At 54.8% G+C, this 17486-nt stretch overlaps 1 protein-coding gene across 1 annotated transcript; it reads left to right on the plus strand.

Annotated features, from left to right (window-relative positions):
* Positions 1 to 1721: 1721 nt before the first annotated feature.
* Tbkbp1 (TBK1 binding protein 1) lies at positions 1722 to 15991 on the plus strand. The gene is given in 9 exon segments (XM_015506695.2): positions 1722 to 3273; positions 3567 to 3689; positions 3948 to 4052; positions 5394 to 5574; positions 6141 to 6316; positions 6432 to 6493; positions 14466 to 14587; positions 14589 to 14773; positions 15781 to 15991. Coding segments are annotated over 9 exon segments (1308 nt in total). The 5' UTR covers positions 1722 to 3048; the 3' UTR covers positions 15910 to 15991.
* Positions 15992 to 17486: the final 1495 nt, after the last annotated feature.

The following is a 17486-nucleotide window of genomic DNA, read 5'->3' on the forward strand; positions in this document are numbered from 1 at the left end:
CCAGCAGCGTTTATAACAAAATGCTGACCCCACTAAGAGCCCCCTCCCTGGGCTATGCCCCCTTGCAGGGTTTCCTTCCACATCTCTTGAGGATACTTTTTAGTCACAGTCTTCCAATTTCCCCTGGTCATTCCCCACCTGCGGCTAGGTTGACCCTAACTCTGTACATTTTTTAATCTACCAGGGAATTAAAATGACTCATTAACACCTTCCAGTCATTCACAGTGTACCTTTAGTCCTGATCCCTGTTCTTCCCCAATAAGGGTGAGGGGTAGAGTATGATATCCAATCTAACTCAGAGGTTAAATAACTTACCCAAGGTCACACAGTGGGAAAGTGGGGGCAGGGTAACAAACTTGTGTCTCCTGCCCAGCGGTTTGGCAGATGCTCAAATAATCTTTGTGGAAAGGGTAAAATATGTTGTTTCTTCATTTCTCTGGCCTGTGGACACTTCTGTGTGATATGGGGGGGGGGATGTCCGTCTTCCTAAATGAACATTTGATCTTAGTTCACTCTTACTTTCGAAGTTACAGATTTAACTAATCTCTCCGACTGCACCCTGTGTTCAGTGCCCCCTCCTCCCAGAGCAGAGGAGTAGACAGGTCTAACAATTTTCTTCTCAAATGAGCAAAGATTAAAACCATGCAAACAACCAACCTCACTTTCTCTCAAAATACACAGCCCCGAACCAAACGGGCAAAACACCAGCAGCACCCCTGCACTGTCCGCAGACGCCCCCAACACACGCCACCACGCCACACTGCGCTGCGAGGCGTCGGGAAGGGGGGCGCCGCGCGGCCGGCCGCTCTGCAGGGAGCGGGTGGGCGCCGGGCGCGCTGCCAGGCCGGGCCGCACCGCGGGGGCCGCCGCCCCTCGCCACGTGGTGGTGGCAGCGGCGGGGTCCGGGGCGCCTTCCCAGCTGGAGAAACCTGGAGCAGCCGGGGAGGAGGAGGCGGAGGAGACGGCGGCGGCGGCGGCGGAGGAGGAGCGGGGCGGGAGGGAAGGAGGGGGTTAGGGGGAGGGGTGGGGGGTGGGGAGGAGACCCGGCGGCGGCGACAGGGCGAGGAGCAGAGCGCGGTGCCAGGGGGGTGGGGGCACCGGTGCCCGTCTGGGGAGGGAGCAGGCAGAGGGGGTACGCTGCGATTACAAGCAGGAACCGGCGGCAGCTGTGAGTCCCCGGCCGGGGCGAGGGAGGGGGGAAGGGATCGGCGCCCGCGCGGGGCCCTGGGGGTCGCGGGGAGGCCGGGGAGGGGGCGGGAGGTTGGCAGGCAGTTTGCACTGGGTGGCGGGGAGGGGAAGAGCTCGGCGTCCTCCGCTCGCATTCTCCCGGCCCCGTCAGCCGGCGCTCCTCAGGCCGCACCGCCTCCGGAGCCCCTTGCCCGGCCCCGGGAGGGCAGCCGGGGGCCCGGGGCTCGCCCAGCAGTGGGGGAGGGGGCCGCGCGGTCTCAGCGCCCGAGAGGGGAGGGGCGACAATTTCTGTCAGCCGAGCTGAAGGGGTTTAAAGGGCGGCTCTTAAAGGGGCCGCAGGAGGGGCCCGGGCCGGCAGAGGCACCCCCTCCTCAGCCGCCTTCCATCGCGCTCCGCCGGGCCGCTGGGGTGTCGGGAGAAGAATGCGGAGGAAGGCGGCATTGGTGGGGCGGCCCGGGCGACAGAGCCAGCAAGTGGAGGTGGGCCAGAGGTGGCGGGCCGGGGTCTAGGGGGTGTGGTGAGCGCCGGAGAGCAGAGTAGGGGGAGGGGATGGCGTGGGCAGGAGAGGGTTAAAGGTGGGGCCAGCCCTACAAACACGCGCACACACTTCTTACTCAGACCCAGTCACACGCGTTTCCCTGGTACTTAGGTGAGGTTACGGGGGGTTGTTGGGGCCTGGGCCTGAGCCCTTGCACCCTAAGCTCCTGCAGCGCAGCTCGGGGAGGTCAGAGACCCCACTGTCTGAATTCGCGCCTCACCGCCGAGCCCCCTTTCCCAGGCGCACACACGCTCCAACGCGCGCACACACCTCGGACATTCCCTTAGTGCCTCACGTGACACACGGCCCGAACGTGCCCACCCTTCCCACACGCTCACGCACGCGTGCTCACACGCGCGCGCACACACACAGCTTCCCGGCCGCTTCCTAACTCCGTACCCCCACTCTTCGCCCCGCAAAAGCACTCATTGACGGTGACACACCTACACTCATTCACAGACACACACTCCCCCCACATGCCAGCCACCACACATTCATAAACAGGGCCCGGAGAAGTACTCACGCACCCCCTCGCTGCCTACTCCTTTCGGGAGCCCTGAGTCATTCCTGTCCCCTCCCAGGGCGCCCTATTTCCCTGTGTGCCGGCACTCTGGGACTGGCTGGGGACTTTATTGACGTCCCTCATCACTTGAGTCCCCTTGTCCAGTTTGCTGCCGTTGACACTCGGCCAAGGACTTCCTGCAGGTCCCAGGTCAGGGGCCATGAGCGCCTGGACGGTTGCCAGGGCCCCCGGTGCAAGAGGGGGAGGCACTTCCTTTTCCTGAACTCTGGGATCCTGCGGGAGGAAGCGGGGAAGTTGGGCGGGGGCTCGCCAGAGGCTGACTGGGCCTTCCTTAGGGAGGAGCTGAGGTGCCACAGGCCTGGGATGAGCTGCTTGGTGAGGTACTTGGGGAAGTGAGGTCTGGGGTGGAAAAGGGTCTGAGGATGTGTCATGCTGGGAAGGCCCTCTCATCTACAGGTCTCCCTGGGTTCTGCAAGGATCCTGCTGCTGACCTGGCTTTCTTGTCCCTATTTGTCAACTGTCACTGCTCCCCCACTCGCAAGTCTTCATGTGATTCCTGCCCTCTTCCCCCTACCCTCCCCACCAAGACAGTGGCAGCAGAGAGGATGGGGCTTAGCCATCTGGGAAAGGGCTGTGGCAGTCCCCCACTTAACTCTGGGCAGAAATCTTCCAGGCTGCTTTTCAGCTATCCACAGGATGCTTCTGGCCAGCATGAGTGATCTGAGGACAAGTGCCAGGTGTTCCTCTCCACATTGTTCCTATTCTCCCAGGAGGCCCAGTTTGGGCTGTGGCCCTTACCATGGAGTCCATGTTTGAGGAGGACATCAGCATCCTGACCCAGGAGGCCCTAGGGCCCAGCGAGGTGTGGCTGGATGGTCCTGGAGACCCCTCGTTGGGTGGAGACATGTGCTCTGCCTCCCACTTTGCCCTCATCACAGCCTACGGGGACATCAAGGAGCGGCTAGGGGGCCTGGAGAGGGAGAATGCCACCCTTCGACGCCGCCTCAAAGTCTATGAGGTCAAGGTCAGCATCTGGAGACAGGAAGGTAGTAGTATGGGTTGTGGGGGGATGGTAGCAGGAACTGGGTGTCCAGTAGAGATTCCAGGTATCCAGAAGAGAGGTTGAGAGGCAGTCCTCTCTGAGGGATGTGACCCAGCAACAATCATGAAGGATCTGCTCTGGAGTGGTGGATCTTACCGGAGAATGGGAGGGGAAATTGGACACTCTGAGGCAGATTGTGGGGTTGGGGGCATGAAGAGGCCCAGGCATGGGCAGGAAGCCAAGCTCAGCCCTCCTGAGAACCTGCCTTCCTGCAGTACCCGCTGATCAGTGACTTTGGAGAGGAGCACGGCTTCTCTCTGTATGAAATCAAGGATGGCTCCCTGCTGGAGGTGGAGAAGGTCAGTCTGCAGCAACGGCTCAACCAGTTCCAGCATGAGGTGAGTCCTTGATCCCCATCTAGCCCAGCTCCCTGAGCTTCCTATTGCTGATACCCACTGCCATGCTGTCACCCCACTCGAGCCTCTGGCCTTCTGTTTCTTTGATCAGAGATGTCTACAGTTCTACCCAAACCAGCTACAGCTCCTCCTGCCCCTTCATAGAGTGCTGGGAGTCGGGGTGGTAGGCATGGGGTGGGAAGTGTGGGGAGCTCATTTGAGGATAGGCATGACTCTGATATGCCCTCTGGGCCTTTCCAGTTGCAGAAGAATAAGGAGCAGGAAGAACAGCTCGGGGAGATGATTCAGGCTTATGAGAAACTCTGTGTGGAGAAGAGCGACTTGGAGACAGAGTTGGGGGAGATGGTGAGGACCAGGGAGCAGGGGTGCTGGAGGGTGTTGCCAGGTGTTGTGGGTGTGTGGTTCTGCTGTGAGCATTCTGACCCTGTGATTGTGTGACCCCATTTCATACTCCTCTTGTATCTGAGTGCCCACTTGGTTTTGCAAGTGAGGTTCTGTGTGTCATCCAGCTTATGAGTGACTGTATTTGGTCATGTAGTGACCCTATGGGACACTGTGTGTGAATGTTTGACCCTCATGCTGGGTCTACCCTGTGCCTGTAGCACTGCGCCTGGGAGGTGATATGAGTGATCACAAAGGAGACCAGAAGTGTCTGACAGCTGGGACGGGTCTTGGTGTGTGTATGAATCAGTCAACATGTGACTGTGCATGTGAGCAGGTGTCAGAATCAAGAAACTTGGTCTCTGCCAATTCTTAGCTATGACCGCAGTAAAGTCACTTAACTTCCATCTCTCTGAAAAATGGGGCAAATAATAACCCTTCTGAGCTGTAATGAGGGTAACTGGGTGTTTGTGTAAAAATGTTTTGTTTTGGTGCTGGGGATGTATTTTAGTGGTAGAGTACTTACTTAGCTTGTGTGAGACCCTGGGTTCTATCCCTAGTGCTGAAAAACAAACAAACAAACAAACAAACAATTTTGCTTTAGTAAGCATAAATGCTCATATGGCTTATTGTGTGCCAGGCCCTGTTCCTATATCTGAACACATATTTACTTATTTTAGCTTTCAAAACCATCATAAGAGGTAGGCATGGTACTGCTGTTCATTTTATACATGAGGTAGATGAAACCCAGAAGTAGTTAAGCTGCACATACAAACAGCCTACATCTTACAGGGTGGCAGTGACTGGACACAAGGCTGAGTGTTGTTTGTTTTTGTTTTTTCAAGTTTTGTGGGTATTTTGTTACTGGGGATTGAACCCAGGGGTACTTTATCATGGAACTATATCTCTAGCCCTTTTTATTTTTTTAAATTTTGAGACAGGATCTTGCTAAGTTGCTGAGGCCAGCCTCAAATTTGTGATCTTCTTGCCTCAGCCTCCCAAGTTGCTGGGATTACAGGCGTGCACCACTGTGCTCGGGAGGCTTAATGTTCTTATGAGAATTCATAAGACAGAGATATTTGCTCTGACCTTGCCAGGGGCAGTAGCCAGAAACATCTGCATTGCAGTTGCTGGAAGAAGAGGCCTCACACCCATGGCCACTTGGAGCAAGAGTATGGGATGTGTGATCTGGTGGCCTCTGCTCCAGTTTGGAGAATGATGATTATACAGACATGGCGTTGTCGTGGGTGTGGGGAGTCCCTGTCAGGCCTGTGCAGACCCTCAACCCTCTTCCTCTGTCTGCAGCGGGCCCTGGTAGAAACCCACCTGCGGCAGATCTGTGGTTTGGAACAGCAGCTGCGGCAACAACAAGGCCTCCGGGATGCAGCCTTCCCTAGCCTGAGCCCTCCGCCTGCCTCTGCCCCACCCTGTGCTGATCTGGACCTGCACTACCTGGCATTGAGAGGGGGATCTGCCTTGGGTCACGGTGAGATCTCAGTGACCCCTGACTTCCCAATCCCCAAGTCCCCAAGCCAAATCCACATTTGGACACCACTGGACACCAGTAGCTTACCTAAAACCCTGTTATAATACCTTAATTTTCTCCCACAATCATCCCATCTTCCCTTTCCAACTGTTTTTTCACTGCAAACACTGTTTCCCTAATTTCTCCCACTGACATTCCCACTTGGCCATTTTTGATAGGTGCCCGGCTACCAGTTGCAATTCTTGGGTTCGCCAGCAGAGGGTGCCCCCACCCAGCGTTCCTTGCCTGTCTGAGGTTGTGGTTAGGAGAGGCCCAGGGAGAATATCCTAGCTGCTCAGTCTGGTCTGGGATGTCTTCCAGAGGTCATCTCATTCCCCCCCTGGCCTCCAGCCAGGTTAGAAACAGCAGTCAGCCCCTCCCTCCTCACTCCCTTTGTAGCAGTCTGTCTCATCCTTGGGTATCTGTCCTGGCTTTTCTCGGTAGTCTCCACCTGTTTCATTTTGTGTGGATCTGGATATCAGTCGAGGCAGCTAAGTCCAACCTGACATTGTCCTGTCCCCTGACAGCATGCTGGCCTGGCTCCACACCGAGTGTGAGTGAGCTGGAACGTCGGCAGCTGGAAGAGGCCTTGGAGGCTGCCCAGGGAGAAGCTCGGGGGGCTCAGCTCCGGGAGGAGCAGCTCCAGGCGGAATGTGAGCGGCTGCAGGGGGAATTGAAGCAGCTACAAGAGACCCGGGCCCAGGTAAAGGCAGAGGGCACAGAGCAACCTTAGACATCCAGGAGTGCAGACAGAATGGCCGAGAAGGGGTCCAGGAAAGGGTAAGGCTAGGCTCTGACCTCTTGATCTTCCCCCTTAGGATCTGGCCACCAACCAGTCAGAGCGGGACATGGCGTGGGTGAAGAGAGTTGGGGACGATCAGTAAGTCACATCTGTAACCCTTGCCCTCTTAACCTGGGGAGGTATATCCCAGGTACCCCTTAGGTTTGCTTTCCATCCCTCTGCATTATTTGAATGACCTTTCTTTCTAGCCCAGGCCTCAGGGGTATGGTGTCTCGGTCACTTGTCTTCTGTGTCCATACCTGGAAGGAGGTGGGTTCTGGAGTATTCAGGTTCTAGGATGTTCCTTTTGCCTTCTTCTGGGACCAAGTCCATTTCTTCTTGAGGTATCAGGGGCTGAGAGATGTTTACTCAATGACTTTGTTGCTACGTTCTTTGTGCTCTGGTGAGTTTAGGGGCCTCTTTGGGGCCCCATTTTTCTATAGCAGGAACAAGGCCCGAGTACTCTTCCCTCCCTATTGAGGAGGAAGGAGATGGCCTCGTGCTAGATTTGCTGTGCCCTTTCTACTTGTCTTGGAAGAGAGCAACCCTTGGCTTAGAGGTGGGGTCTTCCTTGGATTCACACAGCAGTAGTCAGGGGAACTAGAAGGTACCTTGGAATCCTGTCAGGACAGAAGGGCAGCAGGAAGTAGTGTGGGAGCTCTGTTGGTGAGGACCTAACAGCGGGACACAAGGCCACCCAGCAGTGGTGGCGCCTGATGCTTTTCACATCTGCAGCCGATCTCCTCCTCTCCTACTTTCTGAGAAATAGAGCTCAAACCTCCTTCCGCTCAAGTCCTCTGAGATGAGGCCAGTGGCACATACTCCTTACGTGCATTGAAGGAAAAGACTGAGGCCCAGAAAGGGGCAGGAACTAACCCTCTGTCACACAGCATACACAGCTCCAGGTCTCCAGGGGTCATCCCTCCCAGCAATCATCCTCCTGGTCTTCCTCACAGCTTCTGGACAGCTGGGGATACCCCTCATCTCCGTCTCCACCCTGGGGTGAGGGCCTGGGTGGAGCTGTGATATCTGAGAGGGTGAGAACCCAGTGTGTGGGACTGCTGGGTGGTACCCCTCAGTTAGGCTACTGAGGGAGTGTGAGGGCCCCTGTGGAGGGTCTGCCCTAGCTGTGCCTAGGGCTCTGGGCCCATCTTGCCCATGTGTCCAGACCTGGACATACACATACCCAAATATTCTAGAATCCCAGCTTACCCCAGAAGTCATATGGCAGGCCCCCTTACACGTCATTGAGTCTGATCCCTTCTAATAAGACCAGCAATGAAGGCTCTGGAACTCTGAGGCTTTTTGGCAGAGCCAAGTGTGACCATTCAGGCTTTGAGTCCCAGGCCTTTCCAGGCTGCAGAGTGGCTTTGGCTTCCCCTCTCTGGACCCCAAGTTTCTCTCCTGGCTTGGAGCCAGTCATTAATGAGAGTGAAAGGGTGGTGAGGTAGATGGGTGGGAAAGGGCAGAGAAGGGATGGGGGTCCCTAGGGTATGTGCTGAGTGGAGAGAACTCATCCCATAATGTGCTTTGGAGGCTGTGCCATCCTCTCCTCCTGTGGTTCCCACGGAGCCATAGCCCTCCTTGATCACTGCGTCCACAGCAGCCTGGCTCTGCCTGCCCAGCATGCCTGCCTTTCAGGCCGGGTTTCTCTGGACAGCCCCAACTTGGCAGAGGCTGATTCTCAGAGGAAGTCCTCACTCCCCCAGTAGTTTTAGTTTCTTATAAACTCAGCTCCTTTTGGTAATTGGCACTTCCCGAGGGCTACCTCCTGCCCTCCCACCTGAGAAAGCCTTGGTCACCTGCTGTGGGCTGCCTTTCCCACCAACCCCCTCTTCCTTCTGCTTCCCCTGACCCTGCAGACTAATGAGAATTTACAGGTGGGATTTTCCAGGAGTGTTATGCTGGGGCTGGATTACCTGAGTTGGGGTGTAAAAGCTGAGGTGGGGAGACATGGTTCCTGAGTCTATCTTATTCTTTTGGGATTCTCTTGAATCCTAAAAGGTGCCTCCGTATCGGCTTGAACACTAGGGCAGCTAGGCTGACTCTGGGAATCTTCACCACTAAACACCTCTCTTAGCCTGGCAGGGTGGCACACACCTGGAATCCCAGCAACTCAGGGAGCCTAGAGGATTGCAAGTTCAAAGCCAGCCTCGGCAATTTAGCAAGGCCTTGTCTCAAAATAGAAATAAAAAAAAGGCGTAGCTCAGTAGTAGAGCGCCCCTGGGTTAAATCTCCAGTACCGCAAACCATTAAATAAACAGTTCCCTTGTACTTATCCTCTGTGAATCCCCTTCCTGGTGCTGTCCATGCTAGGGAGCAGGCCTGGGATACAGCTCAGCCTTAAGGTTCCTGGTCCCTTCCTTCCTAGTTCCTGGTCCACAAACTGTGGCCCTCAATGTCCCCCTGTAAATAGGTGCCCAGACCTGAACAGGCTGCCACCCTCCAGGTCTGACCTTGGGGCAAGATTTCCTTTGGTCCCCTTGGTTCTTGGTGGCCAGAGGCCAGCAGGACAAATTGCCCCAGATGCCAAGAGTCTCAGGGGCCAGCAGCAATGATAAGGGAGGAGGTGGAAGCAGAGCCCACCAGCTTCTTAGGATGCTCAGAGAGCTAAAGACCCCAGGAGGGTCCCAGCCAAGGTGGCAGGTGCAGAACCCATGGCCCACTCCCCTCTAGTTCCTGAGTGGGACTTTTTGAGGGTGTTATTAATGCTGAGGGGGAGGGGGAGTCGTGGGATTGCCTGAGGGGGATGAGACTCCAGGGGCCCTCTGAGGGGTGTGAGGGCCCAGTGAGGGAGGGGGCTTATTAGGGAGGGACCCCAGTTAGAAAATGGGACTCAGTATGGGTGGTGAGGGGAAACTATAAACTATAGGTCTTTCTTTTTCCCAACGTGGGGGGCTCAGTGTTGTAGCCTGGGCCCTTTTCCGTCCACCCCTCCTACCCCCCTCTCTCCGCCCACAAGCCTCTGCGTGGGCTGCGGTTAGTGGTGGGGGAGAAGTGTGAACTCAAGAGAGAGGATGGAAACTCTGCACGGAGGTCAAGGGCAGTGTGGGGTGGGTCAGGACGGAAGTTGGAGACCCCTATGTACCCTGAGCTTAGCCTCATGCCCCAGAACCAGCGGGCCCAGGGCCTCCCCTTTCATGCTTCTCACCCTCCCTACTTCCTTTCTTTCAAGTCTCCCTCAGCCTGGGTACCCTGTGTGTGTGTGTGTGTGTGTGTGTGTTGCGGTGTTAACCCTTGAGGAATTAACCCTTGAGCACTTGCAGCCTCCAGGCTCCCTGAGAGCTGGGAAGGGCTCTGAAGCGGGTCTGAGGGACTGGTGGGCTTCAACCCCCAGCTTGCCAACCAGGCCTGCCAGAGCAGTTCTTGCTTGCTGTCTCCCTGATGGGAAACTGCACGAACACTCCTCCTCCTTAAACCAAGTTTTCAGCTAGTGTCTCAAAAAAAAAAAAGTCTCAAAACAGGTTTGTCCCTTTCCCTGCCTGTCCACAAGGACTCCTCATTCTTCGTCTGAGCAGGATGCTAGGTGAGGTGCTAGGTGAGGCTGGGCATTCAAGATCTCGGTTCGTTCTCATAAACAACATGAGTTGCAGAGAAGTTCAGGAACCCGAGAACTGCAATGCAGATGCCAAGCAGGTCCGAGCAGGTGGGGGCAGTGGGACCTCGTGGTTTTCCTCGTCAGGTTATTCTGTAGGAGGCCTTTATGGGGGGGGGGGCACCATGTGATTTGTTGACCAAATAGGATCACTTTTGAAAGTGAAAGGGGGCGCTATTAATAATTATGCTGGGGTAACTAGCGTGAACGGGACAGTCCTGGGCCATTGGGGACCCTGGTTCCTGCCCTGCAGTGAGCTGCTCTGTTCCTCTTCACTTGGGGAAGCTTCTAGGCACATTAGATATCTAGCTGTGCTGGAAACCTGGCAGGGGTTGCCATGAAGTACTCTGGGGACCGCAAGTCATAGCTGGTCGAGGAGAGTAAAGGACTCAAGGCGCCCGGAAAGGAAGTGGTGGCGCACTGGCTTATTGCAGAGCGACTTCCTCCTCCCCCAGCCCGCAACCTCAAGTCCGCTCCACGGCCCGCCCGGTGCTTGTGGTCCCCTCCCAGAGGGTCGGGCGGTCGGGGCGGGAAGACTGATGCTTGGGTGTGCCTGTGGGTGGTGGAAAGTTTGGCCCCTGAATTCCCCCTACAGGGTGAGGTGGCTGGGGCAGTGGTGGGCAGCTCTGGGCAGGGATGGAAGGGCTGGGAATTCTGGCTTGCTGTTTTTTCAGTTCTCAATCAGATGATGATTCTGATCATGGGACAAGCTGTAGTCCTGACCCCAGTCCTAACCCTAATGTTGAACCCATCCCTGACTCTTACCCTATCCTAGCCCTGACTTCATATCTACCCACAGTGAACCATCAGTGAGCTCATAACCCTCTGCTTAGTCTGACCCCAACCCAGCTTCCTTTAGAACCTCAAGCCTCTCTTTGGGTCTAATCGCGTCACACTAGCTTGAATTCTGACCCTGCTGCATCCTCACCTCCTCACCAGCTCCAGTGTAGCAGCCAGCATGGAGAGCCCAAGGGTCTCAAAAGCTGGTTTGAGGCAGAAAGAGGCCTAAAGGAGGATGCTTAGATCTCTAATCTAACTGATCTTAGTTGCTTTATCAGTAACAACAATGCTTATTGTGAGATACCCCAGTTACTTGTGAAAAGAATGAATGAAAGGATAGGTCAATGAAGAGTGGAATGATTTGCAGCCGAGGGTGCCAGCTCTGCCATTTGCACTCTGGCTCCTCTGAAGGTGCCAGCCTAGTGGGCTGAGGTGCCAAGAGCAAGTGTTTGAATCCCTGCTGTGTGCCACCGCTGCTATGTGACCTTGAGCCAGCTCTTAACCGCTCTCATCTTCCACTTCTATGCATGTCTAGCACCTTCTTCTCCCCTTCCCAGGCAGTTCTCAGGGCTCCCAGGTCACTTCCAAGTTCCCCAGCCTCTTTTTGCCCTTCTGTTGCCTTCTTGCTTTTTCGCTCTCATCTTTGCTGATTCTTTGGGAGGTGTATGTATAGTGGTCAGTAATCTGGACTTTGGAGTCCAGGAGGCCAGAACTTCCATCCCAATAGCTCCACCACTTCGAAGATTTAAGGACTTTGGTTGGTCAAGTGTGTCACACTTTTCTCATCTGAAAAATGGAGGTGATAACAGTAGCAACATTGTAGGGTTGTTGTGAAGACAAATGATTTTCGTAGCACAGTGCCTGGCCCATGATCAGCACCTGTACAAATCATCTGTTTTCTTTTTTCTCCTTGGGTCCCTCTCAGGTTCTGACAGACTCAGAACTTTTCCTAATTTAAGCAATCGAGAAGCACCATATTGCAGCTATCTGCTGCCCTTCACCTGACCCACTCTTCCCAAAGGCATGGTGATGGAAAAAGTGTTCAGGTGTGGGCCAGGAAATGGATGTGCATTTAGTTGCACGTGTGCAGCTCTTGGGTCGTGTTGTGAAGTTGAGATTTTTTCCACTGAATTGGCAGTGTTTTCAGTGAGTCATGCAGGTTGTTAGCGTATTCAGCAGCCTGGGCATGTGCATCTTGAGGAGGGAGAGATGCCCAGTGAAAAGGGAGGTCCCACATGGCCATGAGGCATCAGGAGGAGGTCGGGACCCTCACCCTGCCCAGGGTCTCAGGATCTTTGTGAGGGTGGCTTGGACCTCTTGGAGGAGAGAACCAGTCTGCCCTAGGCCCCTAGTGTCCACTCGGAGAGAGGGGCCGAGCGTTCTGAGTTAGGGGCTGCTGCTTTGGATTTCCTGGTTTTTTTTTTGCTCGGGAGAGGAGGGTACCAGGACCCAGGCGGTGGAAACTGGGGTTGCTGCTGAGAGACGGGGCCTGGGAACTGAGTGTGGCAGGTGAGATCTCCAAGGTGGGGTGTGAAGTCAACGACCTGTATCTGTCACCTGAGATACAGCAGGGAAGGTGGATGGGGAGAGCAACTGTGGCAGCCTGGATGGAGAATGACACTATCAGTGCCTTGCCCAACGTGTCCTACCTCCCCAGAACAGATAGCATAGTCCTGCCCTTCTGTAGCCCCAGTCTGACAAGAGACATATATCCTGCTTTCAGATTCCCTTAGTCTGAAAGGAGGAGACTTCCTTTGGGGAGTCCCCAGTTTGATGTGGGGCATACATGGACCTACAGTCATGGGAGAGATGCCATTTCTTCCCACAGACCTGTAAGATGAGGTGGGGGAACACAGGACACATTTAGGGGGCCCAGATGTGGTGGGATCGCAGGCCACAGGATTTGGGTGAGGGTTCCTAGGACTTCTTATCCCTCTGAAGATGGGTGGGGAGAAATCATCTTCCCTAAGAAGTGGACTCGTCCCTTAGACTCCCTGCTTGTGTGCAGGACTCCAGCTTTGGCCCAAATTGGTTGAAGATGGTTTTGTTGTTAAGGGGACTTTTTTCCCCCCACCCTCCAGCCCTGTGCCAGAATTAGTAGAGTGCCAGCCAGCAGGTCAGTGGAGGAGTGCATTCACTATCTGCCCTCTCCACTTGGGCTTTTCCTGCCTTCTGAAGCCCTAAACTCACAATTTGCCCTCATTCCCTTTGGAATTTGACAAAAGCACAGGAACACATGGACATCTTTCCTTGCACTCCTAAGACTGGCCTCACTTCTGCCCTCACCCCATCCCATCCCCATAGCCATGGGATGGGGACAGCCTTTGGGGCTGGAGAACTTTGGCTGCTCCCTGACCTCTGTCCTGGAGCAAGAGGTCCTTCCTTACCGAGGAGGAGAGTCACATGGAGTGATATCTACTACTGCCCTCCAACTCAGACTTCCAAAGTTCTAGAAGTCTGTTCTGGAGTTGGGGAGGTGGGGAGAGTCAAATAAACCCAAATTGCTGCTTTTAGGGAGATCCCAATCTCTGTCCAAGTCCGGAACCGAAAGGAAGGCAGAACCCAAGGCCATGGCAGAGCTTCCTGTGAGGTCAGGGGGCTCCCTGTGGGTGAGCAGGCCACAGTGGACGAGGCGGAGGAGCGGTACTGGAGTGAAAAATCTTTCATGGTTCTGGGTTAGAGTGACATAGAAAGCAAAGGAAAGGACATGGTGAGATGTCCCTTAATAAACCCAGAATCTGTTACAGCTCTGTTTCTCCTCTGGAGGTCTGAGCAGAAAGAGAGGGAAGAAGGAAAAGAAATGGACAGAGAGGCTCAGTTCATTATCAACTTAGTGAATATTTCCTGGGTACCAGGCCCTGGGCAAGGTGCTGATAATATAAATACAATGATATAATCCTTGCCCTTGAGGAACTCCCAGTAACATTCTAGAATGAGGTAGCCTTTGAGAGGTGCTCAATTTGGGTGCCCCCTGCAGGCGTGCAGTGCAGTAGGAGGAGGTCCTGGGAGGTGCAAGGCAGAAAAGAGCCAAAGGCAGCTTTGAGGTCCAGGCAAGAGTGTGGATCTAGAATGGGGCCAACTTGGAGTCATATTTATCAGTTGGCACCTATGCCAGCCAGGAGGCTCTGTCTTGTCTTAGAAATGGGCTCATGATAGGCTGTACAGCAGTAGTTCCCAGCCTTTTCAAAGGTGATGATGCTTTTTATCGACCCCTCCCCCCAGCACATGGCTCCTGTTATACTTTTAGTATGTGCTATGAAAAAACTCAGTGACAAAAGCTACTATAAATTCAGGGCAGCTGTTTGATGAATCTGTGTTTTATTTGTCATCACAGCTTTTGCAGAGATTAGGAAAACATTCACACATACCTGCGTGAGCTATGATCTAGCCACAGACAATGCTTGGAGCACATAGGGAATAGGGGACCCCTGGCAATCTCTCTGCTCCCCATCCCAGCCCCTAGGCTGGGAACCACTGCCTCTGCCTGGGGAATGGGTCTCTGGAAGTAGATGGAGGCTCCCTGGTAGAAGTGGCATTTGAGGTGAACCTTAAAGGCAGAGAGAATTCCTGCAGTTGGGATAGGAGGGTCCTGGAGTGGGGACCCAGTGCAGTGACAGAACCAGTTTTTCCTTCATAGTTGGAACTGTAGAGCCCTGTCCCCATTCCTCTGTCCCACTCCCTGCCCTCTGACCTCAGGGTGAATTTGGCGCTGGCCTACACCGAGCTGACGGAGGAGCTGGGCCGGCTTCGTGAGTTGAGTTCCCTGCAGGGGAGGATCCTGAGAACCTTATTGCAGGAGCAGTCCCGGAGTGGNGGGCATCCGGTTACGCTTTGAGAAGCAGCCCTCGGAGGAGGAGGAGTGGGCCATGCCCGCCAGCCCGCCCAGCCCCGAGGCGGGCACCATCCGCTGCGCCTCCTTTTGTGCCGGCTTCCCCATCCCGGAGTCGCCGGCCGCCGCAGCCTATGCCCACGCAGAGCACGCGCAGTCCTGGCCATCCATCAACGTGAGTGGGGCACACACCTGCGGCCCGCACCTTGAGATGCAGGGCCAAGAGTCCCGTCCTGTCCTGGGGACCCTGCCCTTGGGGTGTCAACACGCGAAATATTCACACCTGATAAGCAGAGGCCTGTTCCCTAGACCCCAGACTTAGTACAAGTCCCTTTACCTCCCTCTGCATAGCTTTTTGTTTGGGGAAATTGGGGCCTGCACCACTGAGACTTGTCTATTGCGCTGTGAAGGGTATGGCCCTCGATCCCGGCTTTGATTTCAATTTCACTATTTAATAGCTGTGGGAACTGTATAACTTTTCTCCTCTGATCCTCAATTTTCTCATCTGCCAAATGGGCAGTTAATATCTAATTACCTTAGAGAGGTTTGGGAGGCAGTGAGCCTAAGGTAGCTTGCATTGTGCCTGACTCAAGCAACCTCTCTTATTTTGGTACCTGTGGAGGGGGATACTGAAGGCTGTGGGTCAGGGGTCATCACAGGGACAGGACTTCCCTCCCTCAGGCCTCAGAGCCCCTGCTGTTTTCTGTCTGCCCTAGAAGACAGCTAGCTGCACCTCAGGGATTCATCATTTTACTGAAATAATGAGTTTCCTGAATGTCAGAGCTACCTTTGCCACCTAGAAGGACCAAAATATATTCCAAAGCCAGTCAGAAAATTATTTTGGGGTTGAACATTGTTTGGGATTATCCATTGCTTTGAGTTATCCAGAAACTGTGTCTTAGTCACCCCAGGCACCTGTCTGGGTGTTGACGTTCCTCATTACTACAGATGCCCTGGCAAGCTGAGCAATGACTGTCCTATACACACCTCCTGAGGAACCTATGTCCTGGGATAGGGGAGGAGATGCTGAACTGGTTGGGGGTGTTGCTGGGAAAAAGGTGCCCAGACCCCTGCAGAATGCTGTAGCCCTCCCTGCCTTAGATCCTGGGAAAGGGCAGACTGGGATTTGGGGACCATGGGTGGGGACTGGGGTCCATAAGTGACTCCCTTTTCTCCCCACAGCTGCTGATGGAGACAGTGGGCTCCGACATCCGCAGTTGCCCCCTGTGCCAGCTGGGTTTCCCTGTCGGATACCCGGATGATGCCCTCATCAAACACATTGACTCCCACCTGGAGAACAGCAAGATCTAGGGCGCCTCCTCCCAACTGGCTGTTTCTCTGTCCTCTCCTGTCACTCCTGAACACTCACTTTGAATGCTGCATGAATCCCGNGGAGATCAACTTCAAAGAGCTAACCCCCTTCCCACACCCCACCGACCCACATTCCCTCTGTGAAATCTACCTCAGAGTCATACCCTCAGAAGGATGGGTACGCAGGAGGCCAGGGGCCCCAGAGCTGAGGTGGGGAGCCTCTTGCAGAGGGAGCCTGCTGCCCACAATGAATCCACCCCTCCACTGCAGGCCTCCCCAGGCCTCAGCCCTGGGCAGGTGGCAGCGGATGCTATCGTCAGCGCATGTACCGTTCTGATCCAAATCTTCCAGGTCCCCCACCTCCTCACACTCCTCCCCTCCTTAGTGCAGGGGAGTGAAGGGGTGTGCTGGGCCGGGAAGGGGCCAAGGACTCCAGAGACACATGTCATTGTACCCTGAGTGTTCCCCAGAGAGGGGACATGGGGAAGGGGGCCTGGAGTGTGGAGGGGGGCCCTGTGCTCTCTGAACAAGTTGAAAGTTCAAATAAAACTTAACCTGTTACATCTGCCCCAGGGCTGTGCCTCCTCTATGCTGGGGCAGGGCCACAGTGCCTAATAGCAGGAGGTCTTGGAAACTGTCTCAGGGAACCACAGCCATGAGAGGGTGGGCACTGGCAAGTAGGGGACAGGACATGGGACGCCCACATTGAGAGTGATTCTGGAGCTGCTGACATGCAGGTGGTCACAAGTGGCTTGAGGAGTTCATTTAGAACATAGATAAGCCTCCAGCCAGCCCTAGGCAAGGGGCTCATGAACTTTTCCTCCCAGAGGATCTGGCCAGTAGAGAGCCTCTAAAGCCCGAGGGCACCTGGGATGTAGGGAAGTGGTAGAGCACTTGCCTCGCTCGCAGGAGGCCCTGAGTGCCATCCCAGCACCACAGAAATAATAATCTGACTGTTTCTTCATCAAATGAATACTGCATTCCAGGAGCCAACACGGGGCCTCACAGAAGAAGAGCATTAGTGTTCCAGGTCCTCACAGGTTAAAGACGGGAGGGGCCAGACTCCAGCCTCCCTGCTGCCTCAGAAGTCCCACACCTGGGAGGTCAGAACTGGGTCATGAACTCATGACTTCTGCCCCAACTGGGGTTATGCCCTCTGCAAAAAAGGGCCTAAAGTACTTATTCTCAGTCCTGGCTGCCTTTCATTTCCTTTTTGGCCAAAGGTTCACTTAAAAAGGGACTGAGGGAAGGCTTGAGGAGGAGAGGGCTGGAAATGTAGCTCAGTGGTACGGTACTTGCCGGCATGCACAAGCCCCGGGTCCCATCCCCAGCAACGTGTGCACATGAAAACTCACACACACATGGGCAGGCAGGGGGCATTGGCTGCTCATTGGCAGCCTGAGACTTCTCTCTAGACTCAGGGCAGATATCCCTCTCCATTCCATGCCAAGGTCCCGAGTGGCCTCCCCAACCTCTCTGTTGTAATAAACAACTATTGTCTGGAGCCAAGGCCTCAGTGCTAGGAAAGGTGGGGCCAGCTGACCCTGTTAGACTGGCTGATAGCCCTAGGAAAGAAG

This window comes from Marmota marmota, unplaced genomic scaffold, assembly GCF_001458135.2.
Source record: "Marmota marmota marmota unplaced genomic scaffold, marMar, whole genome shotgun sequence".
Classification (NCBI taxonomy): domain Eukaryota; kingdom Metazoa; phylum Chordata; class Mammalia; order Rodentia; family Sciuridae; genus Marmota; species Marmota marmota.